This window comes from Mya arenaria, chromosome 3 (genome assembly GCF_026914265.1).
Source record: "Mya arenaria isolate MELC-2E11 chromosome 3, ASM2691426v1".
NCBI classification, from domain to species: domain Eukaryota; kingdom Metazoa; phylum Mollusca; class Bivalvia; order Myida; family Myidae; genus Mya; species Mya arenaria.
The window spans coordinates 64,107,632-64,125,993 of NC_069124.1; the positions used below are offsets into that span (position 1 = coordinate 64,107,632).

The 18,362-nt window shown below is 36.5% G+C and overlaps 1 protein-coding gene across 9 annotated transcripts in view; it reads right to left on the bottom strand.

The window, feature by feature from the left end:
• The window catches only part of LOC128225584 (bridge-like lipid transfer protein family member 1), a 70,560-nt gene that overhangs the window by 4,804 nt on the left and 47,394 nt on the right, over positions 1-18,362 (bottom strand). For 3 of the 9 annotated variants that reach the window (XM_052935462.1, XM_052935459.1, XM_052935460.1), the window contains 25 exons: positions 17,643-17,791; positions 16,363-16,486; positions 15,713-15,807; positions 15,339-15,368; positions 14,574-14,705; positions 14,041-14,217; positions 13,283-13,468; positions 12,886-13,042; positions 12,490-12,669; positions 12,074-12,161; positions 11,597-11,772; positions 11,254-11,341; positions 10,577-10,777; positions 10,172-10,330; positions 9,164-9,307; positions 8,775-8,798; positions 7,028-7,303; positions 6,795-6,818; positions 5,302-5,481; positions 4,936-5,056; positions 4,549-4,706; positions 2,765-2,963; positions 2,247-2,470; positions 1,674-1,928; positions 1,305-1,475 (listed from right to left, as the gene is read on the bottom strand). In XM_052935462.1, coding sequence (XP_052791422.1) covers positions 1,305-1,475; positions 1,674-1,928; positions 2,247-2,470; positions 2,765-2,963; positions 4,549-4,706; positions 4,936-5,056; positions 5,302-5,481; positions 6,795-6,818; positions 7,028-7,303; positions 8,775-8,798; positions 9,164-9,307; positions 10,172-10,330; positions 10,577-10,777; positions 11,254-11,341; positions 11,597-11,772; positions 12,074-12,161; positions 12,490-12,669; positions 12,886-13,042; positions 13,283-13,468; positions 14,041-14,217; positions 14,574-14,705; positions 15,339-15,368; positions 15,713-15,807; positions 16,363-16,486; positions 17,643-17,791 — 3,718 coding nt within the window. The remainder of the gene's footprint in view (positions 1-1,304; positions 1,476-1,673; positions 1,929-2,246; positions 2,471-2,764; positions 2,964-4,548; positions 4,707-4,935; positions 5,057-5,301; positions 5,482-6,794; positions 6,819-7,027; positions 7,304-8,774; positions 8,799-9,163; positions 9,308-10,171; positions 10,331-10,576; positions 10,778-11,253; positions 11,342-11,596; positions 11,773-12,073; positions 12,162-12,489; positions 12,670-12,885; positions 13,043-13,282; positions 13,469-14,040; positions 14,218-14,573; positions 14,706-15,338; positions 15,369-15,712; positions 15,808-16,362; positions 16,487-17,642; positions 17,792-18,362) is intronic. The other 6 variants (XM_052935466.1, XM_052935465.1, XM_052935461.1 and 3 more) reach the window with 6 other exon arrangements.

Genomic DNA, 18,362 nt, shown 5'->3' on the forward strand with positions numbered 1-18,362 from the left:
ATAACTCTTTCAAAAAGGGTCAAATCGCAAAAGCCTGACAATTTATGCTGCATCATTGTGAAAAAACCATTTCAAATGTAAAATAAACAAAGGGCAATAACTTTTCCAAAAAAGGTCAAATTGCAAAAGCCTGACAATATGCGCTGCGCCACTATATAGTCATCAATTTGTGAAAGTTTGGTAGAAATTGCATGAAAAACATAAGAGGAGTTGCGAAAAAAACCAATTTTAAATGTAAAAAAAAGGGCAATTACTCTTTCAAAAATGGCCGAATCTGAAAAGCCCGACAATATGCGATGCGTCACTATATAGTTATCAAACTGTGAAAGTTTGGTAGAAATCACATGAAAAAGGTAAAAGGATTTGCGAAGAAACCAATTTTAAATGTAAAATAAGCAAAGGGCAATAACTCTTTCAAAAATGGTCAAATCGCAAAAGCCTGACAATATGCGCTGCTTCACTTATGATCATTAATCTGTGAAAGTTTGGTAGAAATCGCATGAAAAACGTAAATGGAGTTGCGAAGAAACCAATTTTAAATGTAAAATAAGCAAAGGGCAATAACTCTTTCAAAAATGGTCGAATCGGGAAATCCCTACAATATGCGCTGCTTCACTTTATGATCATCAATCTGCGAAAGTTTGGTAGAAATCCCATGAGAAATGTAAGAGGAGATGCAGAGAAATGAATGTGGGACGGACGGACGCACGCAGGCACGGAATCGCGCCTACCATTACTATATCCCCTCGCCTTTTCAATAGGTAATTATAACATAATGAGAATGCTGCTTTAGGTTATTATTTTGTTCAGTTTTAAGAAATGCAAATTATTAATATTTTTTATACTTGACTTCAGTTCAATTACTGAATCAATCCACTCGAAAGAAAGAAAAAATACATGAATTACTCAGAGATTAATATATTTTTTCTGGCTTTATGCATATGGATTACATCATAAATGAAAGGTGCTTATTTTCAAAGTGAGCAAATTTTCTTTGGAGAAACATTACATACCTTTTTATTTCTTAAATCAATTTTAAGGAAATGTATGGTTGTCATATAAGTGAAACACTAGAAATGGCATATTTTCCAGTCTAAAATTTGCCTATTTACATTAAAATGTATAGGTATCAGGAAATTAATAAGTAGTCTACAACCATTGAAAACTAATACCTTTATTCATGTACCATTAGATTTTTATGAAGTCTTCATTTCTTACAGAAGAAATGCTTTTTATTTTTGAAATATAACAGTGTTATTTATCAAATTCAAAGACTATAACATTTCACTAAATATGCAACCTACCCTTGATTTCAGATGAGGAGAAGGCATAGTGGAACCAGGCATGAGCACTGGTGAAAGTAGGAGGCATGGCATGTCCCCGTGACACCTTCATCACATAGGCCATGTGTTTCTCCTGGTGGGATGTCAGGTCATGGCCAACATAGAATGTCAAATCCTGAACCACATGGGTACCTGTTAATGTTACAAAGAATATCTATAATTAAAATCTTAATACTGCATGCCAACATATTCACAGAATAAAATGGATTACAAAGGATTAAAGCTCTCAAATACCTTCATCCTTTTTGAGCTAAGATCACTTGAGAAATAGCTTTGCACATGACTAAAAGTGAACTTTAATGTCTAGCTCATGATTAATTTGATGCTTACCTTCATCTGGGGTCTTCTGACTTTCTGTGGCAAAGCAAATGTATGGTTCATTCAGGGTGAACACAGCCCACGACTTTGAGCGGAAGTTGATGCCATGGAAGCATCCCAGAGAGAGGTTGTTGCCTCGAAGTGTGAGGGTCCCGCCCAGGATCACGCCCTCCTTGGGCAACATGGTCGGCAGCATGGAGAAACGGCAGCCCGTGATGTTGCTCAGGGCATTCTGCCAGTGCCGGTGGTGCCTTAACTCTGACAAGACTGCAGCATGGAAGCAAATATAATATGGCTTCATAATCTTCAATCAAAATTAGCCCTGTAAACATTATGTTCATTTGCATCCAAGCAAATTTATTGAAGATTTCTATTTTTTTCTAGTTTTAATTTTGTTGAACACTGTCTCTTCTTGAAACCAACAGAAAATATTTGAGCTGTAAAGTAATTTGAAAAAAAGTTTTTTCCTCAATATGACCTACACAGTTACTGTGACTTGAAGAAATAATGCAGAAACAGCAGACATAAAACGAAACAAAAAAAAGGGACCAAACTAAACTGATAAAAAATGTAAACAGTCCTTACATGACTCCTCATCTCCAGAGCGATGTTTTTCCTGCATTTTCTGCCTGACCGAGGCTGGTATGGGTCCCATGGCCCCAAGGGCCCTCTTGCTACTTGTAAACTGCTGCATTATGAACTCGTCCAGCTTAGAAACAATCTTCATCAGGTCCGGTGTGGTGGATCGTGATATCAGGATGTGAAACTTGTCCCATTGTAGGTCGCCATGGGCAAACAGTATGGCAGTCCTGGACACATCAACAAAATTAGTAAATAAAATCACAATTTCCTTTCACAATGTCTAAACAACATTGAAAAACATAGTAAGATGCTTCCGTAAAGTTCAGTTATTGTGGCCAGTACAGTCTGTAATCAAATTCAAAGAAAATTTGAACAATCTCAGAAAAGTTCAAAACATACACCACCATTTTACATGAGAAACATTTACAGAATTAGTATAGATATTCCCTGAAACAATTTCATTCCTAATACCTAACAACCTTAATAACAATAACATCATATAGTTTATGTTACAAATGTACCTAGTGGTAGCCAATGGGGCATCCAGGTCCTTTTGTTTGTCAATCTTCCACTCATCACGGAAACTTAGGTTCATGTCGCTGAGGCGCGTCATGAGGACACTGGATCCCATATAGTCCACCCTGCCCTCTATGGCATACATGGACACACCGGCCTCATGGAGGGGATCTTTTCCAAGCTTGGGGTCTTCCAGGCACTCAACTTTAATACACAAGAAACTGAAGAAAGTCATAGTAAAAATAAATACACTGGATCCCATATAGTCCACCCTGCCCTCAATGGCATACATGGACACACCAACCTCATGGAGAGGATCTTTTCCCAAGCTTAGGGCCTTCCTGGCACTCAACTTTAATACACAAGAAAGTCATAGTAAACATAAGGACACTGGATCCCATATAGTCCACCCTGCCCTCAATGGCATACATGGACACACCAACCTCATGGAGAGGATCTTTTCCCAAGCTTAGGGCCTTCCAGGCACTCAACTTTAATACACAAGAAAGTCATAGTAAACATAAGGACAATGGATCCAATATAGTCCCTCTGCCCTCTATATGGGATACATGTACATGAACACACTAGCCTCTTGGAGGGGATCCTTTCCCATTCCAAGCTTGGGACCTTACCAGGCACTCAACTATAATACACAAAATTACTATAAAAACTACAAGGACCAGCTTAGTAGCTAAACGATTAAACGATGTAGGCAAATAGAGTGATGATAAGCCTGTTGAGAGGCACGTGGTAAATAGTCTAACAGGCGTTCAATTGAAATTCATTCTAGTTTATGAGTACTACATCTTTTATTAGGAGTTCTCTAGGGGTCTATACTAATTAATGAGTAGTCAACTGCTCACTTAACAAAACAGTCAGCTTATTTACATGACACGTTCAGTAGCTTTGAGCAATGAATATGTCCTACCTTTTGAAATAAATATCTTTTTAAACTGTTTTTAAACTGTTTCTGTTTTATTTGAACAAATTAGTCAGTGTTGACCTAGATGAACTCAAGAACAATGGACTATTGTCACAGTAAGTGACAATGCCCCCAAAGTGCCATCCAGTTCAATAGATTATGCAGTTTCTAATATGCCTACATTCGGGAAGATCTATCATAAATTTTAAGCATATGCTGGCCCTCATTAAGAGTGAAGTGTGGGGGACCAATGCAGTAAGAGGAAGGGACATAAGTCTTGCACACAACACATCGCCTTTAGGCACAGAACACATGTGCTATCTTATTCTAAAATACCCACTATGCATGACAAAGTTACAGCCAAGACACAACCAATTATACTCAATGTGCATGTATGCAGAATTCCATAATGATTAAAGTATGACATTGAACTTTGAGATAGGGTCATGGGTCTTGTGGCACATGGCCTTTCTGTACAAAACACATGTGACCAGTAATTATAAAAGCCCTCTCTGCATGACAAAGTTACAGCCCAGGCATGGCCAACTATTTTATAAATGCATAATTATACGCAGAATTCCATATTGATCAACTCCAAGTGTGGCCTTGACCTTTGAGGTAGGGTGTGGGTCTTGCACGCAACACTTTTTCTTTATGTACTAAATTCATGTGCCAAGAAATCTTCAAAATCCTTCCCTGGATAACAAAGATACAGCCTTGACAGGTAAAACTGAACAGACAGACGGTGCGATTGTAATCTGCCCTCTTTTGAGGGCATAAATAACCTCCAACTTCAATAATTAGTTTATATTTTACACAAAGAAAATGTTCATGCAAAGTTCAGATTTTTACACACTATCACCGTACAGTAAGTGGATATATCCTGCAGGTCAACATTTCCTCCAATGACTCCGCCCTTGCTCTCAAAGTGTGAGCCTCCCAGTCCAGCAGATATCCTCATGTCCTTGTGGCCAGTACTGTCTATAGACAACCTCCCCTGGCTCTGTATATTCAGGGTATTCCAACTGGAAATATGCCATATCATACACATCATGTACATGTAGTCAAGGAACATTCTAAATTAAAAAAAAAACTTTCAGAAAAATAAATTACAGATCCATTTTAAAATCCTTTATCTGGATCATAATTTGTACACATGTACTACAATAGATGATATTCTCATGAAAGTTTATTTAAAAAGTAAAATTTAAGCCAGAGGCAGTTTATTTCTACACACAATTTGTTTTGGCTTACACAGTGTTTCCCATGACATTGCTCATGTTGACGTGAAAGTCTAGCTGTTTCAGACTGACCGCATATAGCACCAGGGTCTGCCAACCTGTAGACTTTCTCTCACTGCTGCCTCGACCTGTGCCTGAGAGAGGGATTTTTCTTTACACACAATTAGTCCAATAACAGGAAGAAACAAGTTTGACTTTGACCAAGTTTCTGTAACTACCATATTTGTATCAATATCAACTATTTTTAAGAACATTTTGATACAATAGAGCCCTTTTTGCATAAAATTGAATTAAAGCTTTCAATCAGACCTTCAATATCTTGGTATTCCATCATCAATACTACTCAATCAACCAAAGTTAATCAACACAAAATTCCCACCATTGCCTGTGTTAGCCGGCAGCTGACTGTTCCGGCGGGAGAGTCCCCCAGATCTTGGGGCAGAGCCTGAGGTGGCAACTCCTGGTGATGTTGAGAAGCCCGCACCCGGGCTGCCTGTAGTGTGCAGGTCTGATGGACTGTTGTGGGCATCTATAGGAGACTGAGGCACTGACCCCACTCCTGGAGTGGACAAGCATATAAACTGCTATGGAAGGAACTGGTATAAAGCAGTGTAAACAAATCTCAAAATTTAATATGTCAATAAACTTTTAAACATCCCATGCCATCACCAGCTTTATCACATATATATATTATTTGTTTTTAAATTAATATCATTTACAAAATATATTTGAACTTTTTTCATCAATATGACTATGAGAAAGTTTTCTTTGTTAAAGTCAAATTTATACTGAAACAAGTGATAACTATAAATGTTCTAACTTGTATAATATTGCTATACTGGTATATTTCCAAAATTATACCTTAAATACATGCCTTTTTTCTTTAATTAATTGCACTATACATACCTTAATCCCCTGCATACACTAATTTAAAAACTCATACATTTTTGCATAGCATATAATGGGTAAATGATTTATTAGCACAGTTATAAAATGGAAATACTGTTTTCTATTATAAATGCTAAGATCATGCATCCATTAATTTAAGTTGCAATGCAATGTATATCAAGCAAAGCAGTATTTCCATCTTTTCTTCATGCACCTTTAAAGAGACTAATTCAAACTTGTATATTCAGTGGTGTCTACATCCAGGACAAGTCCTCCAGTACAAATAAAGTCTTTTTTATATTTGATGAAACTTGTTAAAATATTTTATATGTTGTTGTTTTTAAATATAAGTTGTGTATCAATCAGCGGCCAAAAATATAGATAATTTTTCGTTTCAAAGTTTTTAAAGGGAATCTCTCACAGATCAAATGTTGGTGACATTTTTAGTTTTTGAGTTGTTCAAATTAAGATATTCTATAAATCATTATAAACATACACCTAACAGTTACTGATTCATACTTATTGGAAAGAAATTCATAAATTCATGTTTGAATGCATCAAAATTTCAATATGTTTTAGCCAAATAAAGAATTTTCTGTCATGTTTTCAATTATATATGAACAAAGGAACTCTAACTTGAACTTCTAATGAAGATTCACCTTTGTTTGAAGTCATTTGTTCATATTTTACATGAAATTAATATTGTTCAATGTCTGACTCTACCTGAGGGAGCACCTCTTAGCACAATTGATCATTTATTGATAGATTACATGTAGTCAGTTTGTACACATGGCATGTGCAGGAATCCTTGGAAAAACCTGACGATTTTCAGTTCCTATAACAAGTTCTACTCAATACAGATACTTTGGAGAATATATATATACATTTACATTTATGATTTAAAAAACAACTACAAACACATACAAGATGCACAAAGAACAAAATACAAAACTAAAAAAGATATACAGACAGACAACAGCTTACCAAAATAATCTACAAGTTTGACACCTGTAGTGAATATGATGAAAATGTTAATGAATGGTCTACTTCTGTAAAAAAATTCTTCAATAGATTCAAAGTTTCTTTAATAACCTTTAAAATCATTAAAATAGCTCTTTATAAACTTATAATATGAATGTAATTAACCGTGCTAACATCTGGGTAACACTTACATAAGTGGACATTTATGCAGTTTTATAGTTGAAAGCTACACGCACCTTTGTGTTGAGATATTCTGTAGGCAAGCTCATATTTCAGCTCGGGACTTATTTCAATGTTATTCTTATCACCTGATGACCCCCTACGGTGGTGACCTTGAACAAAGGGGTCAAGGCCAGGGTCCCAAAGGTCACTGTGGGAGTGTACATGCAGAGCAGGGGATGATGTGCAGGGCTGCTGGGAGAGTGGGGAGGCTAGGTTGAGGTCCCTGCCCATAAATGTGGAGTTGGCCATGCCCACTCCAGATCCTGTGGAGGACATACTTGAACTATCTGCTGAAATCACAACACAGAACACAACTGGCAAGACACAAAACACCACAGGTGCAAGACATTAATTTGTTACAAATAACACTCGTCTCTTCATGATCTCTTCTTTTCAAAGTCATTTTTTTTTGTTGAAATAAAAACATGCAAGTGTAAAGTTGATTTGACCTTTTGCCTTTGCGTAGTGAAAAGCAAAGCAGAAAATTGAAATTAGCTTGAATTACTTAAAACCTATGCTGCAATATTTGTTATTTTCCGTGTCAAGCTCCTGTGGTTAGGTAACATGCAATCCAAATGTACAAGGCAGGATATCAAATATGATCACTTTCAAAAGCTATGAAAACATTTATTTCTATCCAATTTGCTTTGTCCTGCTATGTAGATTGTCCATGTATATGAACTTAAACAACAGTCTACAAAACAACAACTGCATGAAAAAAACCCCTTAAACTTAGACTACTGTAGTATATCAGACAACATAAGATAAAGGATTAAACTAATCAACATATGTTGCTCACAGTGTGGCTTTTGGAATTACCTTCTATTAGAAACTATCAATGTTGCTCACAGTGTGGCCTTTGTAATTACCTTCTATTAGAAACTATCAATGTTGCTCACAGTGCGGCCTTTGTAATTACCTTCTATTAGAAACTATCAATGTTGCTCACAGTGTGGCTTTTGGAATTACCTTCTATTAGAAACTATCAATGTTGCTCACAGTGTGGCCTTTGTAATTACCTTCTATTAGAAAGTATCAATGTTGCTCACAGTGTGGCCTTTGTAATTACCTTCTATTAGAAACTATCAATGTTGCTCACAGTGTGGCCTTTGTAATTACCTTCTATTAGAAAGTATCAATGTTGCTCACAGTGTGGCCTTTGTAATTACCTTCTATTAGAAAGTATCAATGTTGCTCACAGTGTGGCCTTTGTAATTACCTTCTATTAGAAACTATCAATGTTGCTCACAGTGTGGCCTTTGTAATTACCTTCTATCAGAAACTATCATATATATATATACACTGGATTTCAGACGGGGTCAAGACTGCAATGGGATCTCTGATATATGTAGAGTTGAGGAATATGCCATAAATGGTTAATTCTCTGATTGGGCATGTTTATATTATTATGGTAATGTTATACAATGCAATAAATACAAAAAATATCACTGAGGTTGAAAACATGTGTATTGATTTAGTATGAATAAAATTCCAGTACAACAATTCATGGTTAGAAGAGGTCTCCAATATCAGTAATTCAAGGCAAAATGTACGCATCTTTTGGTGTTACTTCGACAAGCTAATCTAAATAACTTCAAAGGAATGGTAGACACAATAGGTATTTCTAAACCAAATAAATGTTCTCATTCGCAGTATGTCGAAATTCATTCAATAGGACTTTCGATAATCTGCATACACTTAAGAAACCTCAGTGACATTATATTCAGCTTTAATACTTGAATTACTTATCTAAATTGTTACCTTTACTGCGTCTTTTTTTTCTTGCTAATGAAGTATGGTTAGCATCATTAAACCAAAAACCAATGTAGAATAAAATGTTCAATTGCACCAGTTGTATATTTTATGTACAATTTCTTAAAAAAACAGCCAATCAGTGAGGAATACTTTTTTCTTATATGAATTCACTTGATGATTTTCTTGTAAGAATATAGAAATAAAATAGTAATGTGCCATTGAAAAGAAAACTTTTAAGTCAATAATATTAACAATGAGCTGTGAGTATCAACCACTATGCCTTATTTATAAAGCATAAATCAAAATTACATTACAGTAACAGCAACTGAATCAACAACAACAACAACAACCACAAGAAAAACTCTTAATAATACGAATATAAACCACGAACCAACCTTCATCATCCGCTGCCCAGCTCTCATCACCCAGAAAGAGTCTCCTCGCGAGATTACGCCGGTACCAGGCTTTTGGGAATGAGAGAATCTCACCAAGGCGCCTCATGTCATACTTAAATGCTGCAGTGCCAATGTCACACACAGCTGTTAAAGAGAAATACAAGCTGTGAATAAGGAGCTGGTTTATCTTCTTATCAAAGACATATTTGAGGGTTAATAAAACAGAAACAAGAGTGCAAACTGTCACAAAATATGCCATATTTATTTTGGGAGACAAAGTTTGGTGACAAGTAGTGTACATTAAGCCTTATTTAGAGAATAGACACTGTAAATACAGTTTTTTGCCAATTCAAGGGTCATAACTCTGGAGTTACGAAGGATACATGGCTGGTTATCGAACCTGACCAAGATATTCTACCTAAATTCTTTTTTACCATATTTGGCGATGATTGAACAAAGGTTTCTAAAGAAATTGATCAGACAAGACCGATTTTAGGCAATTTATATAATTAAAAGGCAATGACTCTTAAACAACTCGAGCGATATGACTGGTTAACTACCTGTCCAAGATGTTATGCCCATACACATTCTGACCAAATTTGGCGATGATTGGACAAATGCTTCTAAGGTTATTGATCAGACAAGACCAATTTTACGTTATTTCTATAATTAAAGGGCAATAACTCTCGAATGACTCAAGCGATACAGCTGGTTATCTTACTTATTACGATCCAAGATATTATGCAAATATACATTCTCACAAAACTTGGTGATGATTGAATCAAGGCTTCTTAGAAAATTGAGCAGACAACAAGCTGGACGCCGCCCGCCTGCCCACAGCAGGTAAAACTATAATTCATCCCGGTGGTATAACTGTCTTTCAAACGTATATAAACTTTAAACTTTTAGCTATGCATAAAGCTAGAGAAATATGAGCAGTCAAATTACATGTCAATAATGTAGACTGAAAAGTCAACACCACTGTTATAATACATATATGTCACTTACTAGAGAACCTGACAATGTTACACTTCTCAGATATGCTTCTGTCCACACGGTATTCAAGTTTGCGTGTGCGCGAGATGTTCAAGTTAACATACTCCAGGTTGAGGCTGAGTGAGTCTTTCCTCTGAATATCTCCCAACACTGTCTGCTCCTGGATACTGCCTATGGTAAAAAAAATGGCAATAATGACCACACACTTTCAAGTTAACATGTTTTTGAATGCTACTGCCACAGAAACCTTTTAGTCTTATTAAAACTTAGATTAAGGAAATCCTGCTTTTTGATTTGAAAAGAAATCCTGAATCTCCTAAAACATGATTTTACAGTCATTGCAAAAATCTAGTGAGAAATATAACGAAATCAATATGAAAAATTAAAATGTTGCACCAAACTCTAAATCACTCATACCTAGGAACCGTGGTGATGTCTGCATTTTCCTCTGTCCCCCGCCGTATGGGTGGAATATGTAGAGGGAGAAGTCTGTTAGACAGCCAGTCACACTGAGACCCCCAGATGAGGTCAAATTGTCCAGCTCCGAGGTACTTGGATTACGCGCCTTGCTGTCCCGACCACCACTGGAGTGGCGCTCTCGACTCAGCTTCATACCAACTGTAATGAGATTAACAATATCAATCCTGTCTTTCAGAATATTCTCCTTGATGCAACATGCCCTATTACCAAATAGGCAGTCTTACTGAGGCTGTGGAGTTTTTTTATCCAAACCGAAAATACATCATACTTTCAATAGCATACTATTTAAAAGGCATAGTTATATTTGATAAACTCTACAGTAAAAGAAGTAAGAGGTTTTTTGTGTGCCAGATGGAAGTTTCTAGCACTGGTGAATTCCAAGGAAATGCCTAGTTTCAATGAGGAAAACTATGTGAAAAACATCCCACACATTTCTACAGAAAACATTTACTATCTTACAACACAATATTTCTTCAAAAATGCATTTGCAATGTTTTGATATTTCTTACAGTGCTGTTTATCAAGCAACTCATAAATTTCTAACCACACTGTTGAATGAAAGCAAAACCAACATAATTATGAGAAATTAAGCGGCATTGGTCCTGATTACTTACATTTGGGCTTTAGTGGTGGAGTGCCATCACTTTGCAGGGCCTCTGTGTCAGATCTCTTTGTGGAGAACACAAACTCCAGGGAGGGCACCTATTATAACACACATGCATAGGTAAACATATACACTGGCCAGAAATATACCCAGTCAAGAGAAAAACTACAATTCAAGTTGTCTTCAGCCATTTTTTTTATTTTTAAAGGATTTATTTTCCAAAAAAACTTTAAAGACTAGGTCAGAAATAAGAATAGCGTTAAAAGTTTCCATGCACTAAAGCAATCACTGATAAAATTCAAGTTTACACTACTGTTTCAACTTGAAAAATAACTGTAGAATTCCATGAATACCTGCAGAAGGCACTCGACCCTAGACACAGGGAGACAGTTGAAACGAATGATTGATGGCTCAACACGAATAAAGACAATAACATCCACCGGAAACTGGCCCAAGAAGGTTGTTGTGCCGAGTGACGTGTACGACGCAGTGATATCTGTGTCTATCTCACTGTCTTTCACTGCCTGGCCTAATTTGAGGTAATAAATATGGGAATATATTTGGTATTTACATTTTTTTAATAGACACAAATATCTATATACATGTTAAGGACGCAATACCGGTTGAAACAATATTCATTTCAGAGCACAATGTTGGAAATACCATATAGAAAAAATTGAAAGAGTATGATATGTTGATGCTTATGAATGATTATTGGTGAGTATTAATCTTGGAATAGGAAAACATTGACTTCAACACATACAACTAATGAAACTTTTAAATGTACATATAAACATGTTTACCTCCATAATTTATAACATGACACTGACCTTTTTTCACTTGTGAGGTGAGAGAAAAGGGAATGGGCTCCAGGGCTTGCTCCAGATACATGAGCAGGCAAGGGCTGATGATCATCTCCTGGTTGTAGAGAAATACAGTTATTTGGTGCAGTAAAGTTCGTGTTTTTAATATAATTGTCAGTAGTCAGTGACATAAAGAGTCTTGGGCTTGTCCTGTTGTTGGAAGAGACAAAATTATAAAAGACTTAACAATATATGACAAAGTGGGCTTCGTTGATATTTCATTTTGTATAAAAATGGCAAACCTCATTCTGTTTTGGTCCCACCAACATCACTCAAATAAATAGTCTTTAAGAACTGATGAGGTACAATGTTTATAAACTGTATGTTATGTTAACAAATATTATGTATAGTGGCATTTGTAAACCAGCAGCGTTCCCAGTTACCTCTGGCAGTGACTGTAGAGACAGCCAGGCGTAGATATTAGCCTTCTTCACACTGGCACGGAGCCGTGACTGACTCATAGAGTCTTCAAGCTTGATTGTGGAGTCTGTTGGGTCAACAACCACCTCGGTCATTGTGTTGGAAGGGGAACTCACATAGTCGGTCTTCGAGTTGTAGCGAACCTTAAATTATCAATATAGAGTAAACATTGAAATGTTGCTATTCAATTGAACAGTTAACACAACACCAGCAGTAAGAGCTTGAGAATGAAAGGGATTCCGGTGCACTTTGTTATAAAGGTACTTAAAGAATAAAGACTTATAACTGAAATGATTAGCATGACTCTTCTTGATCAAATGTAATGCTAGAAACCATTGTGATTTCAAGTGCAACCCTACCTTGACATCAACCCCAGGCAGGAAGAAGACCGTTGTCTCTATGACAGGTTGCTGTGGGGCTTGATGTTTCTTGCTGCTTGGGATGGCCGATGTGGACTCCTGTTTCTTCAGCATCGGCGGGTCTGTTCCGGGGGTTGGAGTCTTGTCTCGCTTGTTCCTGTTTTTGGTAAATCAAAAATGGTATGCAAGCAGATATAATACTTAACATACAGCATCGTTTCAAAACCTTTTCATTGGTAGCTTGTCGCTGCTGAAAGTTGCAACGTCTTACATCATCTTTTCAGTTTAAAGTATGTTTCAATAATAATCTATATCATGTTTATTTATTTCAGATGTATCAACTCGACCATTATCATGTTGCATACTCAACCCATGGTGCATGTAAAATCCAACACACCTTTTGCCCTCCTCCTCCTTGGCTGAGTCTTTTGGATGGAGCATACACTTGCCACTGTCTATCATGACCTTGATGTCCAGCTCAAAGTCAACATTGGGCTCTAAGACAGATTTGGAGCCCCCACTGCCAATACTTGGGCTTGAAATACTCATCTTGCCTACATTCTTCTCTGGGCTGCTCTCAACACTACAGTGGATGAATTAAATAACATGATATTGTTGTTTTCATTTAATACTCTCAAACTGAACATTTATTGACAACATTTAAAAGCCATGCAGCAATGTATGTCAGAAATAAAATTTTGGATTCAGATTTTTTATAAAAAAGCAAATAGATGTGAACATTTTACACAAACTAAATTTGCAAAATTAAAAATCGTCATTTTGTCACACAGCTTGGTCTTGATGGACAAACAATGTCATAAACAGTGACACAAATGGTAGAGTATACAACCATGATGTTATCCTAGGATAACCAAACCTAAGCTATTGGATTTAAATTTGAGCCCAAATTCATTGGAAAGCCCAAATGGTTGGTTAATTTAACAAACCTAAGACATAAGTTTGGTTGGTGGTCACATAGCCAAACAAGTGGGTTTTCTCCAGGTACTCCGTTTCCCCCCACATTACAAGACCACTCTCTTGCTCCCTTGTGTAACATTGTGCCAAAGAGAGTGATTTAATATAAGTTAATATAACTTTCATCACAAATGTTGTAAAATAAACAAAGTTTAAACTAAACATAAGGCATTAAGGTACCTCTGCCCCATGAAGACCTCCTTCACCTCCTCGTCGCTGTTTGATGTCTCCCCTGTGCTGCTTGTCTCTGAGGATTGTGAGGAGGACGAGAACTCTTTCTGTATTGTTGGGACATACAGGCTGCGAGTCTGGCGACTCGGGAAGGTGGTTTTGTGCAAGGGCGTTCCTTCTGGTGTTCTGCAAGAGATTGACATTAAAATATATAAGCTTTGAAGGTGAAAAAGAGGAAAACTTTTGGTGAATGTGGGCAAGGTATATGCATACATTTCAGACACAAATATTTAGTCAAAACAATGTTGTTTTGGTCCGAAAAACTTCCAATTGAAGTCTAAAGTTGCGTTCATAAAGGGGCCTTCAGACAGTGGATGATTTCCAGACAGACCTGGTGTGAATGCCACCGGTGAAAGAACCTTTGCCGTGAGGAGCAAAATATATCGACAGATCTGGTGTGAATGCCACCTGTGAAAGAACCTTTGCCAGGAGGAGCAAAATATATCAAGTGTATAAACACAGCTAAGACCTTTGATACTCACTCAGGCGGGGTGTACACATTTGATGTGGTCTCCCCAAACTGGACCTTGTGTTGACTGACCTCAGGAAGGTCACCACTGTCAGAATGACCCCTCGTGTGATGGGCCATCACCTTCAACATGTCTGGTGGAGCACTGGAACAACAAAAAAAAGTGAAGGATCAAAGAATTCTATTTGTGCTTCTGTTTTCATTGCCATTTAGAACTTTTGGGCATTCATTCCATAACGTGCAAACCGTGTATATTCATGAAATGTATATCTCATTCCCTTCTATTCACAATCACATAGACTTTGATGGATTAAATACAAACAGATCAGATTTTATTAACTTTAATTCAGAAACAGTTTCATGTGATTGAGGTTAAATTGAGTTCATGGTAACTTACGACGGCTCAGTAAACTACCATTACTATTGCATCAATCTTATTCACTGCCAAATTCATTCCAAATGCACAGAACAGTTACTGTTAATTACATGTAAGTGTAGAAAAGATGGTCATTCAAGGCCTATGATACTGCTTTTAGAACTAGGTTGCTATGTTTCCAGGCAGTCTTGATACACAAATGCACATATCAAGAGAGAAATCTTCCAAAGAATCTGTACAATGCTATATACATATATAAATGAGTCTCAGAATGTAAGAGAAACATAAATGTAAGCATCACTTTTTTAAGCTTCTAAAATGAGAGAACCTAGAAGTAGTCTGAATCGAGCCAAAGGACCCCAAGAATTATATACCCAGCCATTCATTTCACAGGAATCTTACCTGTCCAGCATAAAATGAAATTCTGAAACACTATAGAATACAGAAAATATTTGAGCAGTTACAAATGTTTCAATTCAACACACAACGTGTGCATGTGGAGGGGAGGGATGTGAAATGGTTCTGCCTGCTTCTTTATTTAATGTCACTTAGAACCATTGGCTCTCATTCCTCTGTGTATAGAATGTAGATCTCATAATGGACACAAGATTGGTTATAGTCTCTACTCATCGAAACACATATTCAATAGCAATAATGTAAGCTATCAGCGATTTCCACAGCTCAAGTTTGTGAATTTGACACATCTTATCAACATGAAATGTTTACAATCAACAAAATAAACACAAATTCCTTCATGCATATCACAAAAAGACTACCTTTCCCTGTGTTTATCAGTACGACCTCCATAGGACTTGGATCTGATATGTGCTGGGTTGGACCCTATTCCAAGTTTGTCTTTTAACACGGATGCCTGTCAAAAGAAATTTATTCATGTAATTTTTTAAATTCATATTAAAGAATTCAAAGGGGCAAAATAGAGGTTTACAATTGATAGATTCCCGAAAGAATTTTATTAATTTTAATGCATTACTTTGTTGAACTCACTTGGCTTTAATGATAAAACTAAAGTAAACCATATGATTTGTGTACAAATAAAAAAAATATTGGTCCTTATTTTCTTATTTTTTTATTAACAGCTATGTGGCCCCAAATTTCTCAATAAAAAAGTGCCAAATTATCCCAAAAATCGTTATCACTGTACACAAACCATATGCTTTGTTTTGTTTTGATCATTCAAGTCAAATGGATTAAACATAATAATGCATAAATAATTTTCTTTTGTGAATTTATCAAGTGTCAACCTACATATAGTGTGCCCCTTTAAAAACCATAAATAGGAAAACATGGAATTGAAATTACATTTAACTTGATCTTTTGAGAATATTAATTAAGAATTCATTACACCCGCTTGCTTTCAAACTGACAATAAATTGAGCATGTGAATGAGGACATAAGGGTCACCAACCTTTTCCCCCTGTTTCTTGATCCTGCAGAGCACCTCTTTTCGGAAGTCATTGAAGATGATCCCCTTCAGTTCTTCAAGTTTCCGTGTCTCTGTGTCAATCGTCGACTGGCTAGCTCCCAAGGTCCTAAAAACAGAAATATTCACTTTGAAAAATACAAATATGTGGTTTTCTATACATATATTTTAAGATTTTTTCCCCTCAGATATGATTCTTGATGTTGTACAGTAGGATAAAATCTATCATATATGCTAAGGCTGAACATTTAAAAATCTCAATTGCTGCAACAGCATAGTGGTAGAGAGCTTTGGGAGCAGCCTAGGAGAGCAGCCTTGCCTCTTATTAATGTATGTCTTGTTACTGTAATTGTCTGTGAATAGGACGCACTTTTTTCCCTAGAATTCCCAAGTAAAAATGCCTACGTTTATCTATGGTATTAGGCTTCTGACAATTTTTCAAAGTCATTTTCAGGCCAATTTTGGCTCTTTAGATAAATCAATGGGGAAAAATGAGTTTGTTTACTCCATTTTAAAGTACATAACTGTCATCGCCTCTATTTAATTATAACAGCAGTTGAAAATCGAGATATGGTGAGTTAACAAATCGTTAGTTATATAACATATTTCTGTAAAATCATTCTGTTTTAAAATAATAAGTAAACATGCATATTGTGAAGTATGGGAGCATCATTGTGCACAGTCAAAGCTGTTCTTAATGTGTGAAGGTCTGAAAACTCCCTTAGCCCCTAAGCAGAGTACAATAGTACAAACTGTTTGACGAAAGGGTTGTTTTTTTGCACTTTGCACTGTAAACAAACATCGTGGATTTCTGTTTGATAATTTTCACTGCGTCCTAACTAAGGTATTAGAGTTTTTTCTCGATCTTTTTTTGCCTACGACCAATCTATTGGTGCGAACTATACACAGACATTTACGGTATATCGCAAGATGGTTTGTCTGTTAAAATAAGGTTTTTATATCTTTTATTTATACTCTATTTAAGTCTAATTGTGAAGATGGCTTTAAGGTTATATGGATCACTCTAGAGTCTGTTTCCTGGGAAGAAACCACTACTTGTGGCCTTTTTGAGAGGTTAGGAGTACACACCCCTGGTGGAACTCGAACCCAAAACCTCTTGGGTGAGGGGCAGATACCTTAACTGTCAGAGACCACTCTCATCCTTTCATTTGAATCAGCTCATGCTTGGTGAACTAAAAGTAAACATTTACAGTTTCACATCATTCAATCCCAACCCTGTTACCTTATAAAAATAATAAAATTACCTAAGATCCTGTACTATTTTGGCTTGTTCATTCATTTCTTTCTCCAACAAGCGGGCCCTTTTCTTCGGCTCAATGCTGAAGTCAAACACAAACTTGGGCAGGGACTCTCCCACCTGGCTTATACGCCGATGGCCCATGTCAACTGGTGCCTGAAAAATAGGTGAATATAAACATACATGTGTTACCATGTCTTCCTTGATATAGTTTTTGTTGTTATCTCCCTTTGAAGTAACCATTGTCCATGCATGTTGAATGTGTACAATCACCTAGTACAATAACCTGCCTCATCATGAGACCACTTTTGTGCGTGGTTTATGGAGAGCTTTTTGAAGCCAAAGACTGTTGACATAACGTCTGTGGTGACAGATGGCATTTTACTAAAGGTTTCTTGAATTCTGTAGGTTAGTTTTGACTGTTTTATTTGCATTTGCTAATGGTTGCATTTGAATTGCTGTTTGTAGTTATTTGCATAATTCATGACATGGTTTTCTCAATTCAACATTGCTGCTTTTTTATTTTGGCATTAGGAATGTACATACTTGTTCACCCTAATTTTACAGCTAACAGTAACAGTTAACAAATAATGATCACTGGCACACATGTATGGGAGGCCACACAGCATAATTATGAAGCTTGATCAACTCAACAATCAGTATGTTAAATGTGTGATGTTATTGTGTAAATGTCATGCGTTTTCATGTGTTTTACATGTATATCAAT